This window comes from Phlebotomus papatasi, chromosome 2 (genome assembly GCF_024763615.1).
Source record: "Phlebotomus papatasi isolate M1 chromosome 2, Ppap_2.1, whole genome shotgun sequence".
Lineage (NCBI taxonomy): Eukaryota > Metazoa > Arthropoda > Insecta > Diptera > Psychodidae > Phlebotomus > Phlebotomus papatasi.
The window spans coordinates 10,178,565-10,195,789 of NC_077223.1; the positions used below are offsets into that span (position 1 = coordinate 10,178,565).

General features: G+C 36.3%; 1 protein-coding gene across 2 annotated transcripts; it reads right to left on the minus strand.

Annotated features, from left to right (window-relative positions):
• Positions 1-974: 974 nt before the first annotated feature.
• Positions 975-16,977, minus strand: LOC129803730 (uncharacterized). 2 transcript variants are annotated; one of them, XM_055850483.1, is made up of 6 exons: positions 16,849-16,971; positions 15,770-16,757; positions 15,474-15,615; positions 9,132-9,403; positions 8,526-8,802; positions 975-2,331 (listed from the first exon to the last, which is right to left on the minus strand). In XM_055850483.1, exons 2-6 carry the CDS (start codon positions 16,687-16,689, stop codon positions 1,156-1,158), a joined length of 2,787 nt encoding a protein of 928 aa, XP_055706458.1. In that variant the 5' UTR covers positions 16,690-16,757; positions 16,849-16,971; the 3' UTR covers positions 975-1,155. The 2 variants fall into 2 exon arrangements, with proteins under 2 accessions (XP_055706458.1, XP_055706459.1); XM_055850484.1 differs by lacking the exons at positions 9,132-9,403; positions 15,474-15,615 and having other exon boundaries at positions 16,849-16,977.
• Between the last annotated feature and the right edge of the window lie 248 nt (positions 16,978-17,225).

A 17,225-nucleotide genomic window follows, 5' to 3' on the forward strand; every position in this document is an offset into this window, starting at 1 on the left:
AAAAGGTGTAAAATTAACATTAAAACATGTTGATATATTTTTACACCTAAAAAGTGATAAAGTTCTGAGGAAAAAAAGTTAATCGTAGCCTCTTTTTTTCTCAGTGTATCCTCTTCCTCTTCACTTGTGTTATTTTTTTTACCATTTTTATTCATTTGCCATCCTTTTATTTAACTGTTAAGAAATTTACAAAGCTACATAAAAGAAACGTTTCGTAATAAAATAAGTCTGCTAGACTTTTTATTTCAGTCGAGACACAAATGCGAGAATTATAACAGTAAGCTGAGGGATTTTATTCAGACACAAAACGCGAAGAGACATTTTCCAAGACACACTGGTTCATGGCACAGTAGGATGCATTTCGAATTATTATTTTTTAAATGTATCCTAAAGACCGCTTTAAATCAGGATGCTTTCAACTTTTCAATTCAAAATCTCAATGCTCCAATTTTTTTTTAAATCTTTGCTTGAGTAACGTTTTGTAATAAATATATTTTTAATAGAAATTACTGTGGAATATTCCTTCCTACAACTCTAGACCATTTCAAAATAAAATTGTTAGTCAATTAAACTTTCAATTTCAGACTTTAAATGTGCTATGCAGAGAACTCTAAGAAAATCTTTCCGAGTGGTTTGTTTCTCAGATAAAATTTTCTGCATCTGCTATAATCCTTCCAAATGTGTCTCCGCTAGTCCGTATTTTTCGAAAACATTTCGAATGTAATTTTTCAAGTGGTCATCTGGGAAATTTTACTTCGAAATGGTCTTGGCTTTCAAAGGTTTGGGGAAATTGAGGTTTTTTTTACTTACCAAATGTAATGGAAGATATTTTTAATAATTCGAATTTATTTTTTTCTGACCAAAAACTTTATTCCACTTTAACGAAATAGGTTTAATGCGCAACCTATAAGAGGAAAATATATCCAAAAGAAAGTCCAGCTTACGGGAAGTTGTGGGAAAAAATAATTGTGATGTTGAATTTGTGAAGAAGTGATATTTTCTGGGAGAAACATTTTAACACATTTTCTTTTTCTCAAAGATATAAGTCAAAATAAGATGTGAGTCCACATTTTTTTTAAAATCTACAATTAATTTTTTTTTGTTTGCATTTCAAGGGTGTTGTATCCTACCGTACATCCTGTTCCTTTAGCATCCTCATAGTGTTGTTGCGGCTTCCACAAGATTGAGACGCCATGTCGTGTGAAATTGTGCCTTGACAATTTTGATGAATGTTTCTGGCAAATAGCTGTGCAGAATGCTCTCGACCTTGCTGAGCGGAACAATTTCCACTTGTTGGGCATCCGGACACTGAGTCCCACCACTCGTCACCATGCCATCCTCCACAATGCCCGGAACTGGCTTTAGGATGGGAATACTCTCGTCCGGAACACGTTTCTCCTTGCTACTGGCATCACACTGAACCACATACAGTTCAGTCACTCTCAGCAGCTCCAGGGTCACCACCCACGTGAATGACCTCAGACTCTGGGACAGACGCAGCATCCCGCTGAGGATCATGTTATTCGTGGTAGCCGATTGGCTGATGTACGTGGGAATAATCAAGAGCTTCTTCACATGGACACAGAGGGCAATTTCCTCATTGAATTTCGGTTTTATGTCAAAATTCACCAGTTCCAGCTGCTGCAAACTCTCCTTGGGCGCCACAGCTGCCAAAATGGCCGATGTATTGCAATTCACCTCACCCTTCTCCAGGCGAAGGCGCTGCAACTTGCCCAGACGCGGCAAAACATCCCTGGCCAGAATCTCAGAGATATCATTGCACTCACCAATCTCTAGACTCTCCAGCTGTTCCAATTCCCCCAGAATCTCCACCCTTGCCCCACCCAGCTGCTTGACAAACGTCAAAGCCAAATGCCTCAAGCACTGCAGTCCCCTCATTGGACTGAGATCCTTCACAATCTCCACCCAATTCTCTGGCTTCAACCTCAATTCCTCCAATCTCGTGAGATTTTCCACCCCCGCCAAACTCACCACATCATCCTTGATGGTGACAGCATTGAGGACACGCAGATTGCCGTTGGTCCGGAAGAGACTCTCCACCACAGCCGACGGGCATCGACAGAGATCAATGGCCTCCAGGCGTTCCACTGATCCAATATGACGCGAAAAATTGGCCCACATCTCTTCGCTGTTGCTGGGCGCCAGCATCTTGCGCAAATCCAGGCCAGTTGTCCCGTGTCGACGGAGGGCAGAAGCAAAGCCACTCCAGTCATTCACCTGGGAATTCTTCATGCGCACCGTGCGCCACAGACTCGAATGATTGGCCGCCTGATGCCACACTCGACACACACACGATGCCCTCAGCAGTTCCTGCACGATATAAATCACAGAAAATTCTTTTCTGTTTCTCTTTGTTTCAAAATAAGGATACAGCTTAAATCATCTTAAATTAAATGAGATTCGGGAGAATGCAATTTGGAAGACTGAGCCCGATCACAAGTAGATTTTGATTCTCCAATAGTGTCTTGGATAAAAAGGTAAATGGAACTCTATTTGCACAAAAAGTCGTTGAAGTTCGAAGAATTCAAATTAAATTTCGAATTCTCATACAAAAATTCTCGAACAAGGTGGGGAAAGTTTATCAAATATCACACTAAAAAGCTGGCAAAAGATTTACTGAGCCCAAACAGAAGTAGATTTTGATTCTCCAATAGTGTCTTGAATAAAAGGTAGGGTAATTTGCCTAAAGCGAGACAGTTTGGAAAGGGAGACACAGCAGTGTGAAATGAGAGACACCTTCCTAAAAACTTGATAATAAATCAATTAAATATTTCAATTATCGATAAAAAGATTATTAAACCTAATTTTATGATTATTTTAGAAGTTAAAAATGCAAAAATCGTTATAAAACAATCAAAGGGTGACTTGCAAGAGGAATTTAAAAAATGAACTGCATGCGTGAAATTCATAACCTTGATACGGTAGGGGAAAGGCTCATAATTTTGTCCAGTTTCTTATTTTGGACACTTTGAGGATAACATTGGACACTAAAAATAAATTGATTAAAATGATGAATTTTTAATCCAATATTTGATGAATAATGAATTCTATCTAAATATTTGTTCTTTTTGGAAGATTTTGACACTAAATACGTTAAATTTTGAATACGATTTGAGTTGAAATTGCTTTGTTGAAAATTCAGTGTGAGCAATTGCTTACGAGAAATATGACAGAACTTCGTGGCTTACTTCAGTCTTATTTAGTTTTGGTGAAGTACTAACAAAGTTTCTTCGCTTTTTGAGTGATATTATTAAGTATTCATTGAATATTGTGTTGATTCACGTTACTGATGATTTGTACATTTGACCTGAAGTGAGATTTGCCTTGTGAATTAGATTTTTCGTGTGAAAAATGGGAAATTTTTTAAGACATTCACCAGTGAGGTGATGATTCTCATTTTGGACAGGTGTTTTTCTCACGAAATTTCGTGAAGTTTTAGCTTTTGTGATGACTAGGTTGGACAAATGCCTGGAGAAACAAAGAAACATCATCTCTACGAAAGAGATGTAGCGAGAAATGCCTTGAAAGGCTCCCGGAAAGGCCAGGGAATGAGCGACTCCGCACGTACTTGGAGTATCGAGGTCAACTCACTTTAATGAATGATATGGAAAGTTTCCGGGCTTCTGTGACATTCTACGTTTCCCTTACATGAACAGGAAGAGGAATTGGTAAGATTGGTTCATCAAATGAAGAACAATGGGCATCCTATTGAGGCGGATTAGCTGTCCAAATTTACAGACAAGTTGTAAAAATTAATAACCAAGTTGTCCAAAATAAGAGCCAAGGTCACCTCTACTTATCAATTCATTTTTAAACGTATTAAAACTAATTTTAATAAAAATAAGACGATAAATAGCTTGCTAAGTTTCTAAACAACCCTTCTGAAAAGAGAGTAACAAGAAATGTCAATTAGTATAGAAAATATCGCACTTCAAACTTGGAACTTCGATGCTTATAAGCAGACTGTCCAAAATTATGAGCACTTCCCCTATATAATCAATTCTATTCAAAAAAAAATTTCAAATTCTGACCGGGCTAGAGGGGCTTTGGCGTCAAACGGTGAGAGATATCCTCGGAGATACCTCCCTCCTTCGGTTTCACCGATTTCCTTTGTTTCTGAGAATGTTTTGAAACTTGTCCAAATTTCAAATAATTTCTTAATGTATTTGGTCCATAGACACCTATGACCGAAATAATTTTCGATATCGAATTTTCGAAGGTCAAAGTGAAACCGATTAAAACACTTTGAAGCAGGCCTGAGCTAAAATAAAAGCCGAAATTAATTTGGTGGTGCATGTTGGCATTCTTCGAAATGCTGCGAAAATTCACGTAGAGAAAATGAGAGTTTTTTTAATGTGAAAATTGTTTAATTCCGTAGAGTTAAATCATTTTTACAAGAGAATCCTTTTACTAATTTAGTCGAATACAGTTAGGGTAAGTGTGCCAAATTCCGGCCAGCTTGCAATTTCGTCCACCTTTTTTGTTCCTCGAATTTTCATGAACTTTTAGATTTTACGTACTCTAGAGATTATACAATGCAAAAGAATAACAAAAAATGCAGCTTCGACAAACGAGATGACGTGAAAAAGACATTGGAAGAATTCCCGAAGGGCAAGGAACTATGAGAATGAAGGTGGCCGAAATAGGGCACCAAAGCTATGTCTATATTTTTATTCATTTTAAAATATATTAAAAATGATTTTAGAGTAAATAAAGACGGTAAACTCTTTACAAGGTTCCAAGCAACACTCTTTCAGAAGAAGGAATAAAAAAAATCAATTAGTATTTAAAATATTACATTTCAAACTTGAGACTTCGCTGCCTGCATGCAACTATGCCGAAATTTGGCACACTTACCCTATTTGGGTTAATTGTGAATAATTGTCGTTATTACAACAAAAACATTGGGCTGAATTTTGAGCTGTCTCAAAATTCAGGATAGGTTTGAGAAAACCCCTTTCGTACAACCCAATTTTGGTTAATAAGGAATGAAAAAGTACATATTACAAGAAGGGACACGACCTGTTAATAAGGATAAAATAGAGAAGAAAATATTTTGTCGCATTTCAGAGATTTTTGGCAACCGCAGCGCCGCCAGACGTTTGTCAAGTGAGTTATTTGTGTGTCTATCTCTCTCTCGAGTTGAATTGTGCGCGATTTAAGAACTTTCCATTTGAAGTGATATTTGCATTTAATTTCTTTGTATTTCTGCAAGATTCAAGTAATTTTATTTTTTTTCCGTAATATAATAACTACAGTAACACAATATAACTATTTAATTTTGAGAAAAACCTAAAATAATATTTTTATCCATTAGATAAGTGAGTGTAATCGACTCATTTCAAACTTGTGCCAGCTGGGTTCTTCACTAAAAATTTTCTATAGTCAGTGATATTTTCTCTAATGACAGCTGGTTGATTACAAACATTTATTGTTTTTTTTTTCTTTGTGAAAAAAAACATTAAATCCAAAGGTTTATTTAAAACTGAAGTGCAATCATTCCTCTACAAGATGAGTAAATCGATTTTCATGAAATAATAATATTTTATAAAGAAATTAGTGAATTTGTGGCTGTTTACATTTTGCTCTAAAATGGGCGCTTCAGAAATCAATATATCTTTTCGGGAATCGCATTATTCAGCACTGTTTTACTATTTGAGATACCGAAGGGAACAAAAGAAAAGATTCGTAAGAACAAAACTTATTCTGAGGAAGATCTAAAGAATGCCTTGAAGTGTGTACGAAATAGTTCTACCAAAAGTGCATCCGGAACACGAAGTGATCCGAAAAACTGCTCTCTCTTGGAGTTCGAGCAGTTAAAAATTATTTTCTCGTTTTAATACGCTTGCAAATTGAATGATCCAATTAAAAGACCATTTGATCCAATTAGCGAACAGGCGATCCACTTAGTGAATGCTAACTTATTTCAGTATTATCATTATTTTATAAATTTTCTTTAATATTTTTGATATTTTTTCTTATATTGTGTTTCTGAATGAAACACAATATTAAAAGGGAAGTTTTTACGAGACAGATCACACAATAATTTGAACATTCAAGGGATTACCGGAGGTCAATGACACTAGTTTTATATGGTATGGACTTCCGCGATGGCGGATTATCACACTTCACTGAGATTTTTAGATTGTAGCGTGAGAATAAATGGCAATGTGTATCGAGAAATTATCCTGGAATGACCTCTGAAACCGTTTACTTACAAAAATTTCGATAAAACATACTGAAAGTTCCATCAAGGCTCGCTGAAACAACGAAAACGACGTTTCGTAATTTATTTCGAAGCCACAATGGTATCCATAATAAATGTCTTTTAACCCTCTAACGGTGTTTTCTTTAATATGCGAAGAAAAGTTCTAAAAGAATGTTTTCTAGGATAATTATGGCCCAATAAAGTCGAAAAAACCATTCATTCTTCATTATCTCTTTTAGTTTAGGCGCTAGGTGAGGAAATATAAAAAATTTTTGAAACCCTTTTTGCTTCTAAAATTCACATTTTTAGTTTCTTCAAATTTTTTAAATAAAATATTCAAATTTCGGCATAGTTGCATGTAAGCACCGAAGTTCTAAGTTTGAAATGCAATAATTTTAATTCACATTGATATTTTTTGTTCCTTCTTTTTCGGGAGGGTTGTGTGGAACCTTCAAGACTAGTTTATCATATTTGTTTTCTTTAAATAACTTCCTAAAATATTGAAAAATTAATAAAAATATGGACATTGCTTTGGGTAGTATTTCGGCCACTTTGTGTGAAATTTCGGCCACCTTTTTTCTGACCACGTTTTGTGACGGAACGGATAGAAAATTTCAAAACGTCATACGGAACGAGTTTAATATTTAGTTTAATACGTTTATATGACCCACAAGCCCTATTATTATTAATCGTGTCGGGGCATAAAATTTACACATGTCTTGCCCAAAAACAGGCCACCCACAAGCCCTGAGATCTTCCGTTTAATTTGTCCTAAACACCTGAAGAGTAGAATCTCAATTTTACACGCAGATTCCCGTAGCAATTTGCACTTCCTGAACTCTTCCAATGACTTTTTCACATCATCTTTTTCATAGAAGCAATGGTTTTTTTCTCTGGACATTGTTGAATTCAGAAATTGAAAAAGAAAACATAAAATGAATAAGAAATTTAGGAAAGCAAAAGATGTGGCCGAAATAGGCAACACTACCTCACCGGAGAGACGCTCACAAAGTATATACTTTTTTACGCGAAATACAGGATCCAGCTGGGAAATTTTACCCGAAATTTTAAGATTGATTCACTATTAACATAAACAGAAACAATCTTTAATGAAAACTAAACAATTTTCATGAAAAACACCGAAGGAAAACCTTCTGCACTTCACCACAAATCACAAGACTGCTAAAGACACAATCGATCTGTCACATTTTTTGTAAGACTCTTTCCAAACTGAGTTTTTACAACGCAATTTAAATTCAAATTGTACCTAAAATTTAACTGTCTTTGTGTTAATACATCCTAAAATGAATAAATATTTGAAAGCAAAATGAATTCATTGACTGTTCGAAGATGACATACATAATTTTAATTAATTTATTTCCATGGCCGAAATTACACTCAAAGTGGCCGAAATTAGAAGCTGGCCGAAATTTGGCACACTTACCCTATCTTTCAGTAAAAAATAAATTTATTTTAGTCAGATAACTTTAAATCTGTATTTTTATGGAAATTGGAAATGAGTTTTTTTTGCACAAATATTTTTTGTTGCTTTTTCTCTGACCTGTCACACAAAACTGGCAATAGCAACAAAACGAAGAGTCAAAATGAGTTCAAACTTTCTAGAGATGTTTATAAGACTATTACCGAAGACACTATAGCACTTTTAAATAAATAAAACCTTTATTGTCGCTGTAAATGTGATTTTTGTGAAGACCGCCTGGAGGCGGTCTTACCCGTTAGAGCGTTAAACTGATTTTCGAATGATTTTTTTCTCTTGGGAAAACTTCATTTTTGAGCGCTCGTAATTCCTCATCATTTGCCTAAATCGTCTTAGCCGAGACATAAACAATCACGACATTTTCCGCTGTTTTGGATATTCACTCTTATCTCTTAAGGTTTTTCAAAGGCAAACTTTAAAACGGCCCTAGAAACTTTATTTTCTCGCCGATTTTGGTAGATTTGGGTTCGTTGGAAAGGTCTTGGAATTTCTGATAAGGCTGAAATAGTTTCAACCGATTTTGACTCGATAATAAATTTTAAGAAAAAAAATGTGTGAAGAGAAATGCAGATACGACAACGGTCGATGGGACCGACTATTTGCCGTTCTAAATCGAATATTCTCTTGAATCTCATCTAAAATAAACTAATCTAGATTTATCACTGTCTCCCTAAATGCTCTTACGATTCGATAGGGAGACAAAATATTTGATTCTGAAAACTTTTTGGGGTTAAGGGAGCTTCAAAACGCACTTTGGCAAATTTTGAGGTCGATCTGAAAATATTTCATGGGACTCACCTTGACTTTCAAGTACTGGAAAGTCTCCAGGAGAACATTGTAGCCGACAGCAACGTTCCGGAAGTAGTGGGAATAGTTGAAATTTGCATTTTTCACCACAACATTTGCTGCCCCCTTTCCACCCTTTTTCACCTTCCCCCCTCCACCACCGATGGCTATTGTACTCTTCACGGTGTCATTGGGAACTTTACCAGCAATTCCTGCTGTATCCCGAAGAATGTCAGAATTTTGCTGAACAACTGCTACATCATTTTTTCTCTTCTTAGCATCCTCTTGTCTGCAACACAAAAAAAACCAAAAATCCATTAATTAATCTTCCGGAAAAAAAACTCAAAATTTCTTCCCGTGAGAGATTTTTTCTATATTTCCGGAAACTAAAGAGAAAAAGCAAGAAATTTCTGGGATTTGCCACAACATGCGGTAATATTTTTTTCTCTTGGGAATTTAAAAAAAAAATAAAAAGAATTGAGGATGGAAAGGGTTGAGGAGTCTTTTTTGCCCATTTCTTTTTGATCACACAATTCAGATCGTTCTTTCTGTTGCTTCCTGAAAATATACAAAAAATCTCCTAAATTGCCTCCAAATCCATCAAAAGTTCCAACTTACTCAGTTCCATTGCCACTTGCAGCTCCATTTGTAGTGGCTGCTGCTTCTGCAGGGCCCCCCGGAGCACCTAGGACATTTGTTCGTGGCACTACAATGTACTTTCTTCCGGCAATCGTGGCAATTGTTTGCGGTGGAGCTTCGTCAGTCGATGCACTCTTGGCTTGAGTTCTTGTCTTTGATGTCGATGGGGTTTTGCTGCCCTTCGCTGCCGGAGTTTTCAGTGGACTCACCTGTATCGGTTGCTTTTCAGCCTGTTCCTCCTCCAGACATCCCTAAAGCCCAAGAAGAATCCCTTTTCTCAATGAATTTTCCCAGAAAACAATTTAAAAAGAATTTTCAAAAAAAACCTCTTAAATTAAGAGAAATCAACTTTCTTTGAATTCAGGATATTTGGGGTTTAATGAACACATTCGGCTTCATTAATCTTCTATCATCTCGCAGTAATTGAAATTTTTCATCCAAATAAAACAAAATTTTGTTAAAAAATATTCTTAAGGCTTGTCTCTTAAAATATGTAGTCGAATCTTATCATAAAATGATGGGTAGAGGAGGGTGGGGCAGCTTTAGGCAAGCCTGATTTACAAAAATATAAAATATTGAAATAATAATTTAATACTGTATGGGAACTGTGCTGCGTAATTTTCAAACAGCCAATACTTTTTTATTAAAAAAAAAATTATATATATATATATATATATATATATATATATAAGGGAATCTGGGGCATAATGTGACAAAATTTATATTTGATTTTGTCACGTTCTAGAAGATCTAATTGAGCTCATTTATACGGTCTCAATTGGATTGAAATCCCAATACGATTCCTCGTATCGAATTGGATTAAATTTAAACCGTCCTATTTGTCCCAGAAAAACTTCAGAACGCATGAAAAGGAAATTGGAGTAACATTTCACATTCAATCTAAACTTATTTTATGGTTTTTGTCGGAAACGCGCGACAGAAACAATTATTTTTGTGGTTTTTTTCAGTTTTATTAAAAATAAAATGTGAGCCGAAAGTTAAAAAAAAAAAGAATTAACAAAGATAAAACCTAAGCCTCTTTTCGAATATTACTAGAACGTATGAGAAAATTTACATGAAAGACTGTTAAAGTTGATTAAAAAACTATAAGAATGGTAATAATCTAGCTGAGATCTTACATTGAATTACCAGAAATTAACAAAAAATCCATTTAGAAGTTTAGAACAATATTTCTATAGTTTCAAACCTAAAAAAAAGACATCCTGCTAAACACCTAATTCAATCCCTACATCGATGTAAACCTATAAGATTATGACGCAGGCACACGTTTCCAATTAAGTGAAATGGAATCGGTTGAAATTTTACCTCTTACTCTTTCAAACGGAATTCAGAGAATATTGACACTTTCTGTCAAATGGACATTTTATTTATTTAAGAAAGAAAACCAAACAATACACTTCCAAGTCTCTCACGTACAGTTACAAACAAAAGAAGAATGAAAGCAAAAAGAAAGAAGAGAAAAAAAATTAAATTAAAATAAGAAAAATTCTTAGACGTCCCGATCCAAGTAGTGAGATCTCAGAAACAGTTCAGACTTTATGAAAGAGGTGGAATCGAGTTAAAAACGCAGATCCCGCGTATATTATGCGACCACTATGAATGTGACCGGACTTTCCGGTTACTTGTGGCCCGGACGCCTTATTTTGGAGACGAGAGGGGACGGCTGAATTGCTCTTTGCTGAGATAACAATGACCTAGGATTCTGAAATAGGGATCTTACAGATCCCTATTTAGGATCACACCCAGATCCTCTGACGACCTAATTATATGGAATGGGAGTGCTTCCAATGCTCAGTACTGGCCGCGGGACTCCAATGCTCCTCTTCGAGATAATAATGACCTAGGATTTGCCAGGATTAAATTCGACGAATTTGCTATTCGACCAAGTTCATTGTTAAGACGAAGAAAAAGAGAAATCGAAATTTAATTTTCAATTAAAAATTGAATTCTCACTTGACAGAAAGAGACAAATATCTGTCTGAATTCAGTTTGAAAGAGTCAGAGGAAAGATTTCAATCGATTGAATTTCACTAAATTAAAAAATTGTGCCAGCACCATTAGATTCGGATTTTGGGACAATCCAATGACAATGAGGCTATTTACACCGCCGCATTAGATTGAGATTAAACTATCCTAAAATCGGATTTTGGGACAATTCAGTCTCAGTCTAATACGGAGTGTAATTGGCTTCAATGAAACAGTTTATATTGCCGTATCAGATTGAGTCTAAATTGTCCCAAAACCCGATTTTGGGACAATCCAATCTCAATCCAATGCGGCGGTGTAAATGGTCTCAATCTCGCATTAGATTCAAATACTCACCTACTGTTTCGGATAGGAAAACAGAAAAAGAAAAAAGGCCACGAAATAGAAGAAAAAGAAGAAAACGAACATGGCTTCTTGGTGATTTTTTTTTTTTATAAATAGTGAGGAAATTACAAAAACCAAATGTAAAATCATTTATTGAGGCAATTTACATCGTCATCGTATTTGATTGGGATTGAATTGTACCAAAGTTCGAAATCTAATGGGTTTACATCATATAGAGATTCTTGGAACATGTAGGACAATTTGAATCCGATCTAATTCGATATGCGATGTCGTATTCGATTTGCCGGTTATAACGAGAAAGCTAAAATAAATCCCAATGTAATGCGGTGATGTAAATGGCCTCATTGATAGTGAAAATGATTTTAATACGACTTCAGTGTATGAAGCTTTTTTCAATAAAAACTCTTAATTTTTCTCGAAAATAAAAAAAAAAATTAAGATTTAAGTTGGATTATCTAACCCTTTTCAGAAAAAAATAGTTATAAAGTTCATACTTGTGAATTATGTAACTATTTCAGCGATTATTACTAATGCGATTATTGATATTTTTTTGGGCTTTAAATTTGGACTATAATTCTCATAAATTGGTTGAAAAATAGGCCCTTCTGAGCGGTTAAATTTTAATTTCGGGAAAGTCGAAATTTCGAATTTTCCGGCCTTAGGTATTTATTTTGACCTCTAGCCCGGTAACAAATTTTTGGTTAATGAAAAGCAATATTCGAGAAAGAAATTGCGAGTAGTTTATTGATTTAAAGACCTTTCCGTGAAATATGAATTTATCCAAAATCAGTTGCAAATAAAACCTTTCATAGACGATTAAATTTGACTTTCAGTCGTTTCCAATATAGACAAAACATATTATTGGAGGGAAAAATTAAAAATCTTCAAGGTACTCTAGAATTTGCACAATAATTATTAAAGTTCCAAATCTCCAAATTTTCCGAAGCTAAAAATTGGTTTATTCGGAGTTTCAAATTTTACTTTAAACACCTCAAATGAACCTAAATGTCTTGAAAAAGGGATTGTTGGATTGTTATTCGAATTAATGATGCTAAATGGACCCAAATGGAAGCCTAAGTGTAGTAATTCTTCAAGGAAGCGCTGCCGCTGTCATTTAAATCCGGGTAATTAATCTTTTTTTTAAATAATTATTTAAATATTTCATTTAAAAAAATTGTTTAACCCTTTAAGGACGATTGGAACACAGGTGTCCCATATAGAAAATAATTTTTCCTGACTACCCAAAGTTATTTTTTTCTTATGTCTGTACATAATTGTAAAGTAGAAAGTTGAAGAAATCTAGAATATTTTTTGCAAGTCTCTAGCTATTTTCTATGTAGTAAATATTTAAGCTCAAAAATGGCGAATTTTTAAATTCTCAAATTCATAATTTATTTTATTAATTTTTTTATACTTCCAATTTTTTTAAGCAAATCCCCTTTGGCAATAAAAACTACAGTACTCATACGTAATATTTTTCATTAACTCTTTCGTCTCCTTTGGGACTCTGGGTACCCATGGAAAAAATAATTTTTTTAGACTATTTAGAATCGATAAAATTCTGATTCTTGTGGATGATTACAAACTATAAGGATGTCCAAATCTAGGATATTTTTTGCAGGATCCCAATTTACTCCTGAGCTAGGATATTTTTGGTCAAAAATCGTGAATTTTCGATTTTCTGCTTCCTTTCAGATATTGTGACTTTTTTGATATTTCGTCGGTTGCCTCAGCAACTGTGCTAACTGCATTTGCTTTGTGTCAGCATTCGTTGTAAGCAACGCATCGCTGCGCGGCGTTTGCAATGAATGCAGACACAAAGCAGATGCAGTTAGCACAGTTGCTGAGGCAACCGACGATTTCTAGACCCAAATAAGGAAAAACCTCTCGGGGCCAATAAGTATGATAACTAACAATTACAGATTACATAAATTCGAAAAACAATTTTTTCATAAATTTTCAAAAAACTTGTTCAAACTTGATGGGAACTCTCATCCGCATAAATCTAGAGGTCAAATGTAAGGTTATCCCGCCAATGTCCGCCATTTGCTTTTTGACACAACCTTGTAAGAAAATTCCAAGCGGGAGCGAAATTTTTGTCAATATGGCCGATAATTTTGACATTTGGCAGCGACGGAGATTGCTTTCAGGGAAGTTTTTCCTATTCTTCCTGATTTTGGTGAATTCTGATAGTCCAGGAAGTGTTTTTTTGGCTCTTGAGAAAGCCTAATGTGTCTACAATAACATCGTGTTGAGAGAAATGTGTGTTAAAGTGTTATTGTGTGAAATATTTTGAGGAATCTGTTGGCAAGCAGGACCTGGGTGTCCTTTTTAGCACTTCCTGGACATCCCACAAGATACTGGTCAATAATTCACCTTGTTTTAGTTATCAACATCGTACAGGAGTCCTTTGACACGCACAAATAGTTTACAAAATCGATAATATTGGCTTTGGGAAAATTGAAGTTTGTCCAAGTTTGTATCCTTTGCGTTCTTTTGGGGACGAGAGTTCCCATGAGTTTTCTAATTTCCCAGAGGCGAAGAAAATTCTTTCTCTACAAAAGTATCATATTTGACCACTAAGACTTACAATAAAGTGAGTAGTACTGAAATTCGTTCGCTGGATATGTTGTGGTCCGGAAAGAGTTAAAGCTAAAAATATTATTCATTGGTAGGGTGGAATCACCAGTTCTCGCCAGTGCCCCACTTCTCGCCACTTACATTGAAATCGCTATTTTTCGCAATTTATGAAATAAATGAGTCGCAATTTTTTTGTATTGTTTCTGCTTCTACGCATAGAATCGAAAAATAATAATTATTCGTTTTGGATTCACGATTTTGATCACTTTATAGAGCAATATTTTAAGCAAGTGCATTGAATCCAACATCTCTTACCAAATGTACTAAGTGTCGTCAAATTTTCATCAGGCCAAAAATACCTATTTGGGTAAATAATTTGTCTATTGAATATTTAATTGCACTTGTGGAATACATAAAATTTGTATTTAGTCAATTAATATTTCATTTTATATTATTTTTGTATAAAAATGAGGCATGGCGAGAAGTGGTAATATTCTGGAATTGATTTTACCACCTGTCGCCATATCTTTTCAATAGGCGACGCTAACTTCACTTCGTACAATCTCAGTTGTCAAATCTGCATTGTTTACTTTCTGCAAAAGCCCCATGCCCATAATTTGATTTCTCAAATAAAAGTGAAGAAAAATCATTTAAAGAGAGTAATAATAAAGTGATCACAAGGAAAGAGAAATGGTGAATGTATTCTTTTCATAGCATTGCCTAAAATAACCGAGTGTGGTTCTTTTCAAGTGGGTGGCGAGATGTGGTTACAAATTTTACAAAACTGGCGAAAAGTGGTAAAACGTGGCGACGAAATGGTTATTTTTGCATTATTAATAAAAATCAGTTTTTTAAGTAGTCCAGCGTTATGTTCTAGGATTATTGTTTTCACGTATCTAGAGCCAATACATCTAAGTAACTTTGTGTCAAATTTGACTTATCTTGTAACAAGGATTCAAAAGTTATGATTAAATGAATTTAATTTTTTCCTAAACATGGCGATAGCCGGTTATTCCACCTTATTGTCAGAAAAATTACTCAAATTTTTGGGCTATTTTTGTCCCTATCGTTCATAGAGGCACAAAATACACCGAATCAGACTGTTAGATTTTCCAAGGTTAGATGTAAGACTTATCATTGATTATGTTTCTCAGTTTAATTTTTATTGTTGATTTTCAGTCCGTAAAAAGTGTCTCGTCGTTAAAGGGTTAAAATAAAGAGGGCTAAGAATTTTTACATATTTTTTTTAATCAAAAATAATTGTGAAAATTTGAATTTGTCACACTTTGCCCCAGTTTCCCCTAAGGATTTTATAGAGGGTCGTCGTGAAGGAGGTTCTCTTATTTTTAAGAGACGCTCGGCAGATCTCTGTAAATGCACCCAACTCACCTGGCAAATGTACCTGGCGTCCACCGTGGCGCCCCTCTCGACGCCCACGCACTCGTGATGGTAGAGACAGAGGCATTTCCTGCACTGCAGCTGTGGAATGGTCCCCATGGCGAGCACGCACTGGATCGTGCAGGGCTCCCCTCTGCAAAGAGGCCACACAGACACATCGAGAGGCGATTTCCGGGAGTTCCAGGTGGGGCAGGATTTTAGGGGTTTTTGCGGAGGAGGAGGAAGGGTAGGGAGGGTCCCTTGGGCAAATCCCTGTTAACTTCAGATGGACTGAGGTGGGTACTTACTTGGCTTTCGATGCTGCAGCCGGTGCTCCAGTGGCGACTTTTGGTGGAGATTTTGCTGTCTGCACCTTGATGTCCTCTTTGTCCTTGGAGCGTGGGGAGCTGACTGAGGAGCGACTGCGGTTGAGGATGCGAATGGAGGCTGGTGGTGGGGAGCCTCCCTTGGGTCCCTTCGGCTTGGGAATTCGCTTGCCCAGTGGACTCTCTCGCGACGGAGTGTCCACAGATGCCATTGAGGCTCTCTTCATTGTGGCTGCATTGGACTTGGCATTGCGGATGATCTCGAATTCTGGACCAAGGCCAAGGGGTTCCTTTACAAACGTAAAGTTATCCAGGGTGAGATCATGCGTGAGATTCTGCTGAATCTCCGTCCGGGTGCGAAGTTTCTTTGAAGTTGGAGTGAAATAGTACACTTCCCCCTTCTCCTTACTAATCCCCGCCACGGCTCTGTACACCAATTCTCGCTTCCAGCCGTACTCAAAGGGTTTCCGGAAGATTGGATCATCCAATTTCACCACACCCGGACGCTGTGGGGTGACTTTCTTGACATTCGGCGTGGACATTTGGGCCATTTCATCGTCGTCCGGGAGTTCCTGCTTGATGACCATGGTGGGACTGAGAGCATTGTTTGGAGCTGAATTTCTGAATCTTTTGCTTCGACTCCCAGATGCCATTCGCATACCCACTGCTGAGCCTCCATTGTCCTCAAAACCCGCAAATTCCTCATCATCGTCATCACTGATACTCACAGAATCCGCCACATTCTTCCGCTTCACGCCCTGCTCACTTCCCGGATACTTGGCATTGACGCCACTTTCCGGCTCATCCAGAACCTCTTTCTTGATCTCCGCCATGCCCTCTTCGGGCTCCTCCCGCTTAATGGCCACCCCTTGGAGTGACTCCGCCACACCCGGAACCTCCATGTCAGCTCTAAAAGTGCCCCGCTTTTGTTTTCGGTCTTCCGTGTCTTCACGCAATCGAGGTTAGGCGTCTGCAAGACAAGTTTGGCGCAAAAACACCCCAAAAATCTCAATCACTGTGCCACTAAACACTTAGACCGTGGAGATTGCTGATCAATCTACCTGTTCAGATGCCGAACCATGCACTTTTTTCCACTTTTCCACTGCAAAAAGCCACAGAGAAAATTGTTCGCCAAAAATTCACTTTGACAACTCCTCAAAATATGCCGCCATGTTGAACGCGTTATCACGTATAACAGTGTGAAGTTGGTTCCAAATTTAAATTTTAAACGTTTATTTTTCGTTTGGTTACTTCGATTTTCCCTCGGATTTTTCTCTCAATTTTTGTCATTTTCTGAATTTTCCACTAGAAAATCAAGAAAACAGAATTAAACTCTTTTTATTATTCTTCTTCTGATGGTAAAAAATAATTTTACTGGTGAATAATATTTTGAAGGTTCCCAAAACTGTTATAAACAGATCAAAAAATTCCCACCAAA